Here is a 15,245-nt window from a genome sequence, read left to right as displayed (position 1 = left end):
GAAAGTTCCAGAAATGGTAAGAATTACCATCTGTTCTTGTGAGCTTCAGAAATGAACATATGGTAATAGTGTTTTCTCTTTTAATTTAGGAGACAACTTTAAAGGAAAGATTAACAATGAAATCTAGGAGTAATATTTTTAATGTCTCATTCAGGCACCTGTTTACTATCATTGCACCCACTTTCATAGTGTGTTTATCAAATTACTTAAGAATGCTTAGCCCTAAGATGAAAGTATTTTTCAAATTTGTTATTTAACACTGTGTGTTATTTTGCTGTAGGTATCTTTGAGAGATGAAGAAGTTGCAACTACAGCCAAAGAAGTAGGATTACAGAGGTTGGAAATTGAAACTCAAAGAAGACTCTTAGAACAGGTATAAATCAACTTTTGCAGATAGGAGAAAAATCTGGTTTTGAGAAATCTTATATTAGTCTAGATCAATTCACCATTGGTTGCAGCATTTTAATTCCACACTGACCATGAGTTGGGTATTTAATACATGTTGGGGCAGTGGGTATGTGGCTGCTTAAATTTTTAGTCCATTGATTTGGAATTCATGGTGATGGAAGCGAGGCTGAAGTTTACCTTTATGCTTTCTATAAAAGAAAAATATGTTGTAAGAAAATTAACAGTATGATTATTGAGAGAACTCATTTTTTAGGAGTTTAACATGTGAATTTCATGCAAATGAAGCTGACAAAATAGTCTACTTATTAGAGGTTAATACAATAAAATGTCTCTAATTCAGATTAATGAATGGAAAGTAAGGGTGGTTTTATTTTTGGTTTTTTTGTATTTTCATTTAAATTTTTTTTCATGAGTTTAATGAACACTAAAAAAGGGAACATTTCCATATGCAAAGTAGCTTTATTCTTTTTTTAAAGTATATTATAAATTTAAGATGTTACTTTCAAAGCTGTCCTAACTTGTTCTCCTCTGAATTCCCTCTTGTTCTCTTCTGCCCATTTTTAAAGATCTTTGTCACCTCTTTATATTCTTTCGTTTTTGACATTATCATCAGCATTAATTACCCCTGTCCTCCCTCAGATAATAAGGGATTAGCCGTGTAACAAATAAATATAATCAAGCCCTACATTCTCCATGTCTAAATTTTTTGTCTCATTCTGTCCATCTCCCCTTTAACAAGAGTTAGGTATCATACTTTTACAAATTCTATTATATTCTTTGTTTTCATTGATCTAAATCTTTCCCTGACATTTTCCCTTAAAAAAATGTTTTTATTTTAAAAAGTACATTTCTGACAGATAGTTTTCTCTCTGAAGACCAATCTAACTAAGTACAGAATTTTATCACTAGTAAATTGACAGTGAAGTAGTGAATTTTTTTGCTCATAACTACCCAGGAGACAAAAATAAAAACCAGCTTTTGGTTCAGTGTGACTGACTTCTTTCTACTTCCACAAAGATGGTGGTGAAGTGGTTAAAAGGGGACAAAGGGTACAAAAACTCAAGTTTTTAGTGGTCTGTAGATACTATTAACTGTTGGTATTCCAAGTGTGAGAGCCTGTGACCAACAAATTGACATAATTGTTAGAAGAACTAAATGGTGATAAATGATTTTATTCTTGATATAAAATCAGAAGACAAAAGGAAGTTGCCGATAAATAGAAGGGTGTTTCCCATGTTTTCTTGGAGAGAAAAACAAAAAAAATTGATAGAACTATTATGGACCCATAATTCATGAGACTCTTAATCTTTTCATCTTATATAAGCAAAAAGGCCTTCATGAATATAGCTGCAGTTTTAATACTCTAACCTCTGTTGCAGAGGATAAAGGGATCAGGAAATTTTGCAAAGTACTTGAAGAGATCCTTTAAGTCAATTTAACATAAACTTAGATACTTAGTGACTATAATGTGAAAGTGGACACAAGGGAGGATGTTGTTGCAAAGCATGTTGGAAGATATGACTCAGGTATGAGAAATGAAAGAGGCCAGAGGCTTCATTCAAGTCAGTCATTCTGAAGCTTCATGTCTGCATATCCCAAATATTTTTTCCTGAAGAGAGTGAGAAGGTGCTGAATGTGGCAAGCACCAAATAACTTCACAATGCAGCACTGACTGTGCTGTGGAGTCTGAACCATGACTCAGTATCCAAGGTCACAGTCAGGGCACAACAAAAAAAAGTAAGGTGAGAAGACAACCCTGCCTTCAATTACAACAGCTTTAATCCTCACTTAGTCCAATGTGTCATTGATGCTAGGAAAATGGGGAATGAAAAACAAAGGCATCGACCTTGATTGTCACTGTTAGTTGCAAAAGTTTGACCAACGTGAAGCATTTGTGACACGGAAGCAAGAACAGCCCAGAAACTATCAGAGCCAACAAATGCTTGTTCTCCTAGCCAGTTAGATATGGCAGCTCTGGGTTAGGTTGCCTATGTATCCATAATTATAGTACACTGGAGAAGATGGCAAGAAGATTTTGAGCAGAATTCCCCAGAAAGCTTGGCTTGAGACCAAGTGTCTAGTGCAGTCCCCTGCACATAGTGAACCCTTAATGCTTGTTGGATTGAACTGAACTAAACCACATCATCCCAGGAACATCCCAGGATGAAACTAGCAGGAAAACCAAAACCAGAGAAAATGGGGAAAAAAATGTGTTAACATTTCTACAACAAATCTATTTTATTTTATTTATGACATTTGGACCCAATATCTCAATCCCTGATGTACTGGATTTTGGAAAAGAGACTGAACCTAACTAAGTACATTTGGAGAAAACTGTCCTGGAGACAGTATGATCTTGAAAGAATTGAGGATTAGTTTTCTAAAATAGCCCAGGGAGGGGAAAAGAACTAAAAGAATGGAAAAAAGTCATGACTGATTTTAATAACAAAAAAAAAAAAAAGCAGCTGAAAATATCTCATTGCTCTCTGAGGTGTCTGTTGTCATTTTTATAAAATCTCTGAGAATGACTTGTATGTATTGAAGGTATTCGGAATGGAGTCAAGAGAGAAGAGGACAAACAGTCAACAAGTATTTGTTAAACGTGCACTCTGAACCAGGCACTGTGCTAAGTGCTGGGAATAAAAGACAAGCAGAAAGAAAGATCACCCCTGCCCTCAAGTTGCTTTTATTTTAAAGAGGAAAGATAGCATATAAAATAGAGCTGAAAAGGGAGAGAAGAACAGTGGTGAAAAGACCTGACATGGTAGCATTGTAGAAAAAGTTCAGGAGGAGAGAAATATGAAGACATTATTGGCCTGGGACAGATACCTCTTTAAATTGGATGTTCTGGAAGGAATCAGTCAGCCAATCAGAAGACAGGGGGTACTTACAGTGTGAGAAGTAGTCCAGGGCCAAGTGAGCTTCCACAGTGAAGAGGTTTCTCTTGCATGGTAGACAGAGTCTTATGGAAGTGAGCCAGTGGTGCACCACACATTTTCTGCCACAGACCACATTTTTTCAGACACAGTTGACTAAAAGGTGGAGAATAGGAGATTCCTGGGGTTTTATTATTTTGTTGATTATAAAGATGCGTTTTACTTAGAGCAAAATTGCAGCTGGAAGGCTTTCTAAGGATCTTGTACTTAGGCTAAGTTCATACAAATTTACTTGGTGAATGGAGCACAGAAATAACTGTTCAGTGAATTTCCAATCATTAACATCAAGTGAGGCACAAGACGGAGGTGTATCCTCACTAAAGCTTTTTGTCACTTTCAGGAAGGGTATTCTTTGCAGGGTCCAAATGGGAAGAGAGGAAATATTCCCTATTGAGGGTGTGATTCTCTAAATTATCCTTTTCATGGATAATATTGTGTTCATTGCATCATCTTAGAATGATGCCTTCTTGGTGTGATCATGAATATTCAAGAGGTTGAACCAACAATTATTTAATCAAGAAAAACTAAATGCATGAAAAGTTCTTTTGGTTCCTATGAAGGAAATGACTTTGATATCCAGTTGCATGGCCTTTCCATTGAGTTAATAGTCAACAAGCATTTATTAAGTGTTTACTATGTGAGAGGTACTATGCAATACATCATTACATTTATCTAAAACAGGGACTGCTCAGTGGACAATGAATTGAGCTTGTAATTTAATAGGAATAAGGAACTGCAGTGCTGCATTGCATTTGGAAAACTGCAGTGCTTTCAACAATCCTGGTCAATCAGCAAGCACCATTGAGTGCCTGGAACAAGCATTTAATAAATGCTTGTTGACAGATTGACTGCCATATTCCAGGCTTTAACCTAGACACTACTCCCTGGCACATAAGATTGATCTTTTTAACACATTCTTCCCATAATGCATTATAGTTGTAAGACTTGGAATACCACAGACTCCAAAGTTATTGAAATTGTGGGTGACCCAAAGGGCAATGGAAGGGTACACTGAAGCATTTTTTTTTAGCAACGACTATTCTCAAGAAATGACAAAATTCCCAGTGCAGAGGGCCATTTGAACCAGATTAAAATGTAATTGGAAAATGTTCAACAGAATTTAAAAAAAATACAATACAACATTGATTGTATTAATTTGAGGCTTTCTAAGTTAGTATAAGGCCAGCAGGTATCCAATTCTACTTGAGTTTGGCAATACTGACAACTTGTCAGCAATCAGATGTATGATTGGATGAGGAGGGTGGGCCAGTCGTAGCTATTTCAAGGGACAACAGATGGACAGCCTTAATGGTTCTCCAGTGCTCTCAAAATGTAAAAAGACCTAGATGGAAGGTCTCTATCACATAGAACCTCAGTAGAGGGTCTCTGGGAGAATATGAGCAAGTGCATAGGATGAGAAAGCAGGGATGAGCTGGGACATCCGAGGGGGAAGGACTAGCCACATCACTCAGCCCACAGATCCACTGAAGGACAGGTGGTAATAGCTCAGGTCACTTTTTCTTATTCTACCTTGTATATTAAAGTCATATAAGTGCAATAAAAGTCATGTAGGTGACTTTATTATGAAATGCATTTTTAAAAAGATGGATTATTCAAACTCTTGCAGCAACTTGCTAAAAATGAGGAAATTGCTACACAAGAAATAAAGGAAGATCTCAATAACTACAGAAGAAAGATTGACCTGGAAGAGCGTAGGTTTCATAAAGCCGTAGAAAGGGATGAGTGTCACAGCCTGAAAACACACAAGGTAAGATTGGTCAGTAACTGGTGTGAGGTTAGCCCTGTTTCTTCTGTGCCGTCCTGTGAGCCATAAAGCATTTATTACAAAACAGTTAAGTGCTGGGCACTGGGCTGGGTACTGGGCCCACAAATATAAAAAAGAAACAGAAATAGCCCCTGCGTTGAATTGAGTGATTTGTGGGGGAAGGCAGTAGGAAAGGCCTCATGCTGAAGGTGATACTTGAGCAAGGCTTTCAAAGAAACAAGGGATGGAGGTGAGAAGGGAGGGTATTCCATGGCCTGTACAAAGGCAAAGAGAGGGTGGATGGAGTGTCTTATGTGTGGAACAGCAAGAATAATAAGAAAACCTTGATAAGATGCTTTGCTAACATCCAGGAAAACTGTATCTTCAGCATTTCTCTCATCTCTCAGTTGGGTAACCCTGTTTAAAAGGAAATGGGGTCTCATCTGGCATGTCTTGTGCTAGATGAAACCAGACAGGCTCTTTGTGATCACTCTTTTTCTTAACCATCCCTTTAATGACTACATTCTAGAATTTTGCCGTGTATCAAAGCCGAGTAGTTGGGCCTGTAGTTTGCAGATTCCATACTCTTCCCGTTTTTGAAAACCAGAACACTATTTGCCCTTCTTCACTCCTCTATCCTTCTTTACAGTCTCTCAGGGATCCCCAGCTGTGGCTCAGCAGTCATGTCTGCCAGTTGTCTTGACAGTGTAGTCCATCTGGGTCTACATCTAGGACACAGTTTTATAATGCAACATCTCTAAGCATAAAGGGAAACCAAACGTTCTTTGCTAGCAATGATATCCTTTTATATCTCTGTGCTGTAGCTAGCACATTCAGGACCAAGTTTGGGTCCTCTCTTTTTTTTTTGCTTTTTTTTTTGGAGGGCAATTGGGGTTAAGTGACTCGCCCAAGGTCACATGGCTAGTTTTTGTGTTAAGTGTCTGCACCTAGCCACCCCCAGGACCAGGTTTAGAAATGTACTTTGGGAAGCCTGATTGTGCTATTTCATTACCTAATAAAGAAGCCAACCAGATCTTTCCAATAGTATTTCAATTGACAAAAACATTTGCTGTCTTTAAATGCATTTAATTTAAAACATTTTTAATTTGGAAACTATAATTTTTTTATTTTATTTTTAGCTAGAGACTGTCTAGGAATGAAATCTTTAAATGGACAAGATCTCTAGGCCATATGGCTCTGTGTTGCATAGTCTGTAACATATCATATCTGTGGTTAGTGTAGACTTTAATTTTCAGGCAATGTCCTTTGGAGTATATAGGAGAAGTCACTAAGTAGATTAACTTTTATTTTTCATAGATTTGCTTCTCAGGCATATATGACTCTACATATTTAAACACAGTAAATGAGAGTTGTGTGTGTGTGTGTGTATGTGTGTGTATTTTCTGAAATAATGAAATTGTAAGAAATTATGAGCAGGTTAATTTTAGGAAAAGATGTCAACTTACATGAAATAATGAAGAGTGACATGAGCAGAACAAAGAGAATATCAAACAGTAACAGCAATATTGTTCAAAGAATAACTGAGCGACTAAGTTATTGTGAGCATTGTAAATATTCAAATCAACTACAGAAAGCCTATGAAGGAAGATGTGATCCATCTCCAGAGAAAGAACTGATAAATAGAAGTATGCAGAGTATGATATAGCATATATATATGTATATACACACATTTATATATATATATATATTTATATAAACACTTATGTGTGTGTCTTTGTGTCTGTGTCAAGTGGTGGCCTTCTCTAGTGGGGAGAGAGAGAGTCTGGAATTAAAATGTAAGAAAAAATTTACAAAATTGATAACACCATTATAATGTTTCTAAATAGCTTTATGGCTAATTATAAGTAATTCTGATTCTCGGTTTCTCATCTGTAAAATGGGAATAATTACTGTTATTTACCATACAGGGTTGTTTTGAAGAATATTACATTTTGTAAACTTTAAAACACTACATAATAACTTTTGTATAGTACTTTAAGTCCTGCAAAGCACTTCACATAATTCTCTTTGTATATTGATGTAAGTTATTCATAAAATATTTTGAAAACAGCTTAACTTGGCTGCAGCTTCCTCTCATATTATGGATTTCCGCTTAGTTCAAAATATTGACTGCATTTCTGTAATTCCTACTTTTAGTTGGTTGAAGAAACGTTGGCAAATGCTGAACAAGCATGCATTGATACTGACTGGCGAATCCATGTTTTACTTAAACGAAAATTGGATGAGGCAGAACGCAAAGAACACTATGAGGAGATAGCCAGACTTCTCCGGAACAACAGAGCTAGAGAATTGGATGCATTAACTGCATTGAAGGGGCTGGAAATAAAAAAGGTAAGGACTCAATTTGTTGAACAGTTTACTGTTTTCTAAAAATTATTTAAATTTTGAACTGGTGACAAAGAGTTAGATGGTATTCCTTATTTATTTAGTAAATATTTTTTTCATTAACTTTAGTGTGTCCAGGCTCCCTGGTGACTTCATGGTCATATGAAGGACCATGCCACTCACCTATGCTTTTGGGAATGAAATTGAGCAGGGGCACCTTGAAACAGTGGGAAGGAAGCACATTGGCTCTGGTCCACATCTCCCCTGGCAATGCTTCCCTGTCCAGCCTGGGGGCAGAGCTAAGTGCCTCTGAGCTCCCTTCCAGCTCTAGAGTTGTGATAGTATGTCTGACCAATTTGTGTATTGCAATGATGTCAGAGAATCACAAGGGAGGGACTTCAATGGCGGTCTAGTCTGGTCTGTACTCCAAACGGTTCTCTACTACAGCATGGCTCAACAAGTGGTCATATAACCTTTGCTTAAAGCTTCTTTCTGAAGGAGAACCTATAGCCATCTGAGGTAGCCCATTCCACTTTGGGATAAGCTCTCATGAAGAAGAAACTTGCCTGACAACAAGGCTAAACTTCGTACTTTGCAGCTTCCCCTGCTGCCCCTTGTTCTGCCTCCTGGGGCCAGATGCAATAAGTCTCATCCCTCCTCCAGGTGGACGCCCTTCTAGCCTTTTCTGAAGGCTAAACATCCTCAATTTCTTCAGCCACTCCTCACAGGACATCCACTAAAGGATCCTGGCTGACCCCTTCTCCATACTTTGCAGCTTGTAACTGTGTTTTTTAAACTGTTGCACCCTGGCAGTCAGTAAGCATTTATTAAAGACTCAGTGGCTCAACTGGGTATATAAAGACAGGAATGATGCACTTCTTTCCCTTAAGCAGCTGACCTTCTTTTGGGGAAAATCAACATGGACGCCTGGTATGGTGGAAAACATGCTGGGGGTTGGAGTCTGTGCCCTGGGTTTGAACCTGTTTGACATTGGACAGTTCACCTTACTTCTCCAAGCCTAAGGGTCTTCAGCTGTAAAATGGAATGGCCATACCAGATATGGCCACTAAGGTCTTTTCCAGTTCAAAATCTGTGGTCTTCTAATCCTTAGTATATAAAAGATAAGGACAAGTTAGTTAAGGGTGGGGGTCAGCAGGAGCTCCTAGCAGCATGTGGAGGAGGTCAGGTGGGAAGGGGGAGGTCAGGGGGAAAAATGGTGAGTTCTTAATCTGAAGTGTCTCATTTATCCTTTTCTTGCCAAATTCTTCAGCTTCATCAACTTGTCTAGGTGATTTTTAAAAAAAAAGTGTTTTCCTCCAGTTTATAACAACAGTTCACATTTATATGCTACTTTAGAAGCTGTGCTTTATAAGCTTATAGAAGCAGTTAGTTCTTCATGTAAGAGGTAGTCCTTGAATTGACCATAGAAGAAAACTAGGGATTCTAAGAGACAAAGGTAAGGAGGGAGTGCATTCTAGGCACAGGGAGACAACCTAAGCAGTTTTGTTGTTTAGTCATTTTTCAGTCTTGTCCAACTCTTCGTGACCCTTTTTGAGATTTTCTTAACAAAGATACTGGAATGGTTTGCCATATCCTTCTTCAGCTCATTTTACAGATGAGGAAACTGAGGCAAATAGGGTTAAATGACTTACCCAGGATCACATAGCTAGTAAGTATCTAAAGGTGGACTTAACTCAGGAAAATGAGTCCTCCTGATTCCAGGCCCAGCACTGTATCCACTGTTATCACCTCGTTGCCCCCAGCCTATGCAAGGGGGAGTGTTAATGTTACTTGTGAGAAACAGCAAGAACATCTGTTAGGTTGGTTTGTAGAGTGCAAAAGAGAATAAAATGTAATAAGATTGGAAGAGTAGATTGGAGCCAAATCAGAAGGAATTTTAAATGTCAGAGTAGTTTATAATTTTATTTTCAAATGCTTTATTAACTTCTGATTTACATCACTCATTTCCACCAGATTTTGAGTTACAAATTTTCTCCCCGTTTTTCCCCTACCCACCGCCCCAAAATAGCAGTCCCACAGGATATCCCCTCCTCCACTCTGCTCTCTCCCATATTTTCTCCCATACCCCTTTCGACTTTTCCAGTGGATCTCTATGCCCCAGTGCCTGTATATCTTATTTCCCAATTACATGTAAAATAGTGTTAATAATAGTATATCTATATATACATATATATATTTGAGTATTTGATTTTAAAACTTTGAATTCCAGATTTATTTCCTTCCTCCCTTGTTACCCACCCTTACTGAGATAAGCAGTTCAGTATAGGTTGTACATGTGTGGCTAATGCAAAACAATAATATAGTAGATATATTGTAAAAGATTGACTATATTTCCCTCCCTCATATCCCACCTCCCACTTGTTCTATTCTCTACTTTGATCCCATTCCTTTTGAAAAGTGGGTGCTTCCAACTTCCCTCCCCCCCAAACTGCCTTCCCTTCTATCATCCCCCCTCTCAGTCCCTTCCCCCCTACTCTCCTGGAGGGTGAGATACCCTATTTAGTGTGTATTTCATTCCCTCCTCAAGCCAAATTCAATGGGAATAAGGTTGACCCATTCCCTTTTGCCTTCCTATTCTTCCCCTCCATTGTAACCATTTTCCCTTGCCTCTTCTATATGAGATAGTTTACCCTATTCTGTCTCTCCCCATCTCCTCTCATTATATTCCTCTCTCACCTCTTAATTTCACCTTTTAAGTATCATCCCTTCCTGTGAAATTGGTCCTGTGCCCTCTATATATACCTGTAAACATATATATACACATACACATATGTATTCATGTGCCTGTATCCTCATATATAGACATATATATATATTTCTGTTCACTTCAACTACTGAGAAAGGTTTCATAAGTTATAATTATTGTTTTTCCATGTAGGAATGTTAACAGTTCAACTCTGATAAGTTCCTTATGATTTCTTTTCCCTGTTTACCTTCTCATGCTTCTCTTGCTTCTTGTATCTGAACGTCAAATTTTCTATTCAACTCTGGTTTTTTCAGCAAGAATGCTTGAATTCCACTGAATGACCATATTTTCCCCTGAAACACGATACTCAGTTTTGCTGGGTAAGTGACTCTTGGTTTTAATCCCAGCTCCTTTGCCCTCCAGAATATCATATTCCAAGCCCTTCGATCCCTCAGTGTAGAAGCTGCCAGATCCTGGGTTATCCTGATCGTGTTTCCACAATATTAAAATTGTTTCTTCCTGGCTGCTTGTAATGTTCTCTCCTTAATCTGGGAATCCCGGAACCTGGCTATAATATTTCTAGGAGCTTTCTTTTTGGGATCTTTTTCAGGCGGTGATCGGTGGATTCTTTCCACCTCTATTTTGCCCTCTGGTTCTAAAACATCAGGGCAGTTTTCTTTGAGAACTTCCTGGAGGATGATTTCTAGGTTCTTACTTTGATCTTGGCTTTCAGGCAGTCTAATAATTTTTAAATTATCTCTCCTGGATCTATTTTCCAGGTCAGTGTTTTTTCCCATGAGATATTTCACATTGCCTTCTATTCTTTCATTTGTTTGGATCTGTTTAACAGCATCTTGATTTCTCATAAAGTCATTAGCTTCCATTTGCTCCAATCTAATTCTGAAGCAATGATTCTCCTCATTGAGCTTTTGAGATTCTTTTTCCATCTGGCAAATTTGGCTTTTTAAGGCATTCTTCTCCTCATTGCCTTTTTGAGCCTCTTTTGCCATTTGAGTTAGTCTATTTTTTAAGGTTTGATTTTCCTCAGTCAGGCTGTTGACTCTCATTTCATAATTTTCTTGCAAAGTTCTCATTTCTCTTCCCAGTTTTTCCTCCACTTCTCTTATCTGCTTCTTAAGATCCTCTATGGCCTGTAACCAACTCATATTTTCCTTTGAAGCTTTTGGTGCAGGAGTTCTGACTTCACTGTCTTCCTCCTGTTCCATGCTTTTCTCCTTTTTGTCCCTAAAATAGGAGTGTAATGTTGGAATCTTCTGTCTGCTTTGTTTCCTTTGCGTGATCATGTCGCCCCTCAGTCACTTGACCCCTGGGCTTTTTGCCACAATAGGACTCTGCCACCAGACAGGGGAGCTTTCGTCCCAAACGCTGGGGTATTCTCAGCTGCCAGAGGTATTAGATGGGTGCCCTCTCTGAGGTCTCCACACGCTCTGGCAAGCTGGACATACACCCCAGGACCTCCACCCTAGACTGCAATCCAGATCCAAGAAGGTTAAAGCAAGAGTGATTACCCCTCAGACTGGTGCTTGGTCCCCCTACACTCTGCAGGCCAGGAGCTGAAGCTGCCACCTGGCACTGGCTGGCTGTGCCAGCATCTCAGCGGCTTCTCTCCTCAGGGGCAAAAACCATGCACTCCCACTTACTGGGTCCCAAAGTCCAGACTGCACTGACCTCTCACTTTGTCCTTTGCATCTGTGTGTTGATAAATCTGGAAACGGCCACAACTACTGCTGATCTGGAGTCCCTCTGGCCAGCGGCTGGTCAGGCCCACCCTGGGGCTAAAGCCTCAGCCTGGGGCTGAGCTCGGCTCCCAGAGTGCTGTGCTGGCTGATTCCTGCCAGCCTGCCGGGCTGTCCTCAGTGGGAGGTTAGCTTCTCTGTGTCATTTTGTGGGTTCTGCAGCTCCAAAGTTTGTTTAGAGTCCCCTTTTTACATGGATTGGGGAAGGTGGAAGCCGGAGCAGCAGGAAGGTCCTGCTTCTACTCCACCATCTTGACTCCGCCCCTAGTAGTTTATAATTTTTACTCAGAGGCAATAGGAAGCCACTGGAGTTAGAGTGGGGGGTGAGGGGATGGTGATTTGGTCAGACCTGTGCTTTAGGGAAATAATTTTAGCAGCTATGTGGGAAGTAAACAGAAAAGGAAAGATATTTTAGGTATAGAGAGTAATTCAGAGTTTGTTGCAATGGTCCATGGCCTTATAAGGCTAGAGGTTATAAGGGCCTGAACTAGGCTGGCATCTGTGTGAGTGGAGAAAAGGGGAGAGACCTGGAGGAAAAAACAAACAGCTGATTAGATATACGGGGTGAAAGGGGAGTTAGGCATCAAAGAATGAACCTGTATTACTGGAAGGATGGAGGTGCCCTCCGCAGAAGCAAGGACGTTTAGAAGAGGGGTGGGTTTTAGGGGAAGTGCAATTGGGCTTGTTGAGTTTGAGATGCCAGTGGAACATTCAGTGGAGCCAGACTGAAGACAGATACATTGAAACATGAGGGTCAATAAAGGTTATCAAGAAAGAGTGTAGCATGAGAAGAGAGAGGGCCCAGGACAGAGCCTTGGGGTAGGTAACTCCACTGTTAGTCATAGACTTTCAGATGTCTTTGGCTCAGTAATTACCTCTATTAATTCTTTGAGTGCCTGAGGATATAATTCATTTGAGCTCAGTGCCTTGAATTCATCAATGGAACCTAGGTGACATCTCAATTTACTTGTCTTGTGTATAGACTTTCTCTTAGCCATTTTTGTTCTGCCTTTTCCCCTCCTAAGACCATTCTCCTTGGCAAAAAACTAACAAAAAACCACAGAAGCAAAGTACGAGGAGATCGGCGCCACTTCCTCTTAGATCTTTTATCCACCATCAGACCCTTATCCATTTGGAGCACACTCTCTTTGATCCTCCTCTATCTCCCAGTATACCTTTAAAAAAAAACAAACCTTTTTATAAATGGTCAAAGGATATGAACAGTGTTCAGAAGAATTGCAGACTCGAAATGACTCGCATGAAAACATGCTCTAAATCACAAATAGTAAGAGACACAAATTAATACAACTCTGAGGTTTTATTTCACATCATGTAGTTTGGCAGAAAATGATGGAGGCAGGTATCTTGGTGCTCTGTTGGCAGAACTGTGAAGTGGCCTGACTCTTCTGGTTTTTTCTTTGTAATTATATGAGAAAAGTAATTTAATCAGCCATACCCTTTGGCTTAGCAATTCTAGTCCTGGACACATAATCCAAGGAAGTCAGAGACCACACAGGACCAATATGTCCCAGATTATCCCTAGTATTCTTTGTGGTAGCAAATAACCAGAAACAAAGCGGATTCTCATCGCTACAAGAATGGTAAGAAAAGTGTGATGAGTGGATGCAGTGGAACATTATTGTGCAATAAGACACGGTGGGCATGATGAATTAAGAGCAGCGTGCACACGTGCAGGGGCAGATTTTGGCTCACAGCAAATAAAAACTTTCTGACAATTAAGGCTGTCCTTACCCAAAAGTGGAATGAGCTGCCACATGTGGCAGCAGCCCTACTACTAGATGTGGAGGCTGGAGGATCTTTTTTTTTTTTTAATAGTGTTTTTATTTTTCTTCCCAATTACATGTCAAGACAACTTTTAACATTCATTTTTACAAGATTTTGAGTTCCACATTTTTCTCCCTCTCCCTTCCCTCTTACGAAAGTTAGCTTATGCATGTGCTATCATGTAAAACACATTTTCATATTAGTCACAGTTGTGAAAGAAGAAACAGATCAAAAGGATAAAAACCACGAAAAAGAATAAAGTAAGTGAAAAGCATATGCTTCAATCTGCACTCCAAGTCCATTGGTTTTTTCTCTAGATATAGATAGCATTTTCTTTTGTGAGTCCTTTGGCCTTGTCTTAGATCATTGTGTTACTGAGAAGAGTCGAGTCATTCAGTAATTGATCATCACACAATGTTGCTGATGCTGGTACAGTGTTTTTCTTGATTCTGCTCTTTTCAGTTTCTGGAGGATCATCATTTAAGACTTGTAGAGGGGATTTCCTTTCAAATTTGGATGAGATCAGATGGCATCTGAGATCCATTCCAACTCAGAGATCCTGTAATACATATAATTTTACTTGTTGTGATAAAATTTGTCTTTTCATTGTCTTTCTGAGTTATCTATGGGCTACTGAGGAACCAAGGAAGATCTGTTTTCAATCTCCCATGCTTATAAAAAACACTTTCCTCACTACAGCTCCCTGAGATAGGTGTAGGGCATTTGTATCTCCATTTTGTTGAAGAGGAAACGGATCTAGAGAGATTAGGTGAATTGCCCGAGATCAAGATTCAGATTTAGGTTTTCTAATTCCCAACTTCCATGCTTTTACAAAAATAATCTCTTAATCGAATTTGGTCTAGGATGTCACACTTTGCTAGCTCCTGTCTGTGCCTCTAGGGCTACTCATATGTGAGAGAATTAATTTTTGCTCCTGTATTTTATATTTGATTTTACTCTAAGTGATTTTATTTTGTAACCATATTCCTCTTCTGTGTCTCTGTTGAAGAAGCTTATGTGTGCTAAAGTTCAGCCTCCCCATCTCTGAAGTTAGATACCAACGCTAAGCTTTTCCACAATTGATGTTAGTTAAAGAAAAACTATTTATTCTTAATACTCTCAGAAAACATCATCTCAACATTTCCTGCAAGGTTTGTGTGGTATCCTTGAGAGGCAAGGACTAACTGACCTTGTCCCAACTTTAGCAATTAAGGTGGTCTTAACTAATTCTGATTCCACAGGCACCAGTGAGTCTATGTTACCTGAGACTCTATGAATAATCTCAGGCGACAGCCTAGACACATAAATTCCCAAAAGCATTCCTTAGAGATCTAGAGAGGTGGTCTTCATCCCACATGGGGGCTATGATTCCCCAGTCCTGTAACCAATGATATGATTTCTGTGATTATAAAAATGAGTTGCATCTTCAATTTGGGGTCTTCTAGCCAGAGGTAGTGCCATTTGACCCACCCTTTATTATCAGGTCACACTACCCTGTTAATAAATGATATCTTGCATGGAGAATTGCCTCAGTTTACCTT

The 15,245-nt window shown here is 39.2% G+C and overlaps 1 protein-coding gene across 2 annotated transcripts in view; it reads left to right on the top strand.

Moving 5' to 3' along the window:
• TBC1D31 (TBC1 domain family member 31) overlaps positions 1–15,245 on the top strand; it is a 67,634-nt gene that overhangs the window by 40,755 nt on the left and 11,634 nt on the right. For both annotated transcript variants that reach the window (XM_069081065.1, XM_069081064.1), the window contains exons 17-19: positions 281–373; positions 4,972–5,112; positions 7,267–7,461. In XM_069081065.1, coding sequence (XP_068937166.1) covers positions 281–373; positions 4,972–5,112; positions 7,267–7,461 — 429 coding nt within the window. The remainder of the gene's footprint in view (positions 1–280; positions 374–4,971; positions 5,113–7,266; positions 7,462–15,245) is intronic.

This window comes from Petaurus breviceps, unplaced genomic scaffold (assembly GCF_028583685.1).
Source record: "Petaurus breviceps papuanus isolate PSGF00001 unplaced genomic scaffold, PetGlider_PUasm1.0 98, whole genome shotgun sequence".
NCBI classification, from domain to species: domain Eukaryota; kingdom Metazoa; phylum Chordata; class Mammalia; order Diprotodontia; family Petauridae; genus Petaurus; species Petaurus breviceps.
Note: the sequence above shows the minus strand (reverse complement) of the source record. Positions and strands in the feature narration are given on the sequence as shown.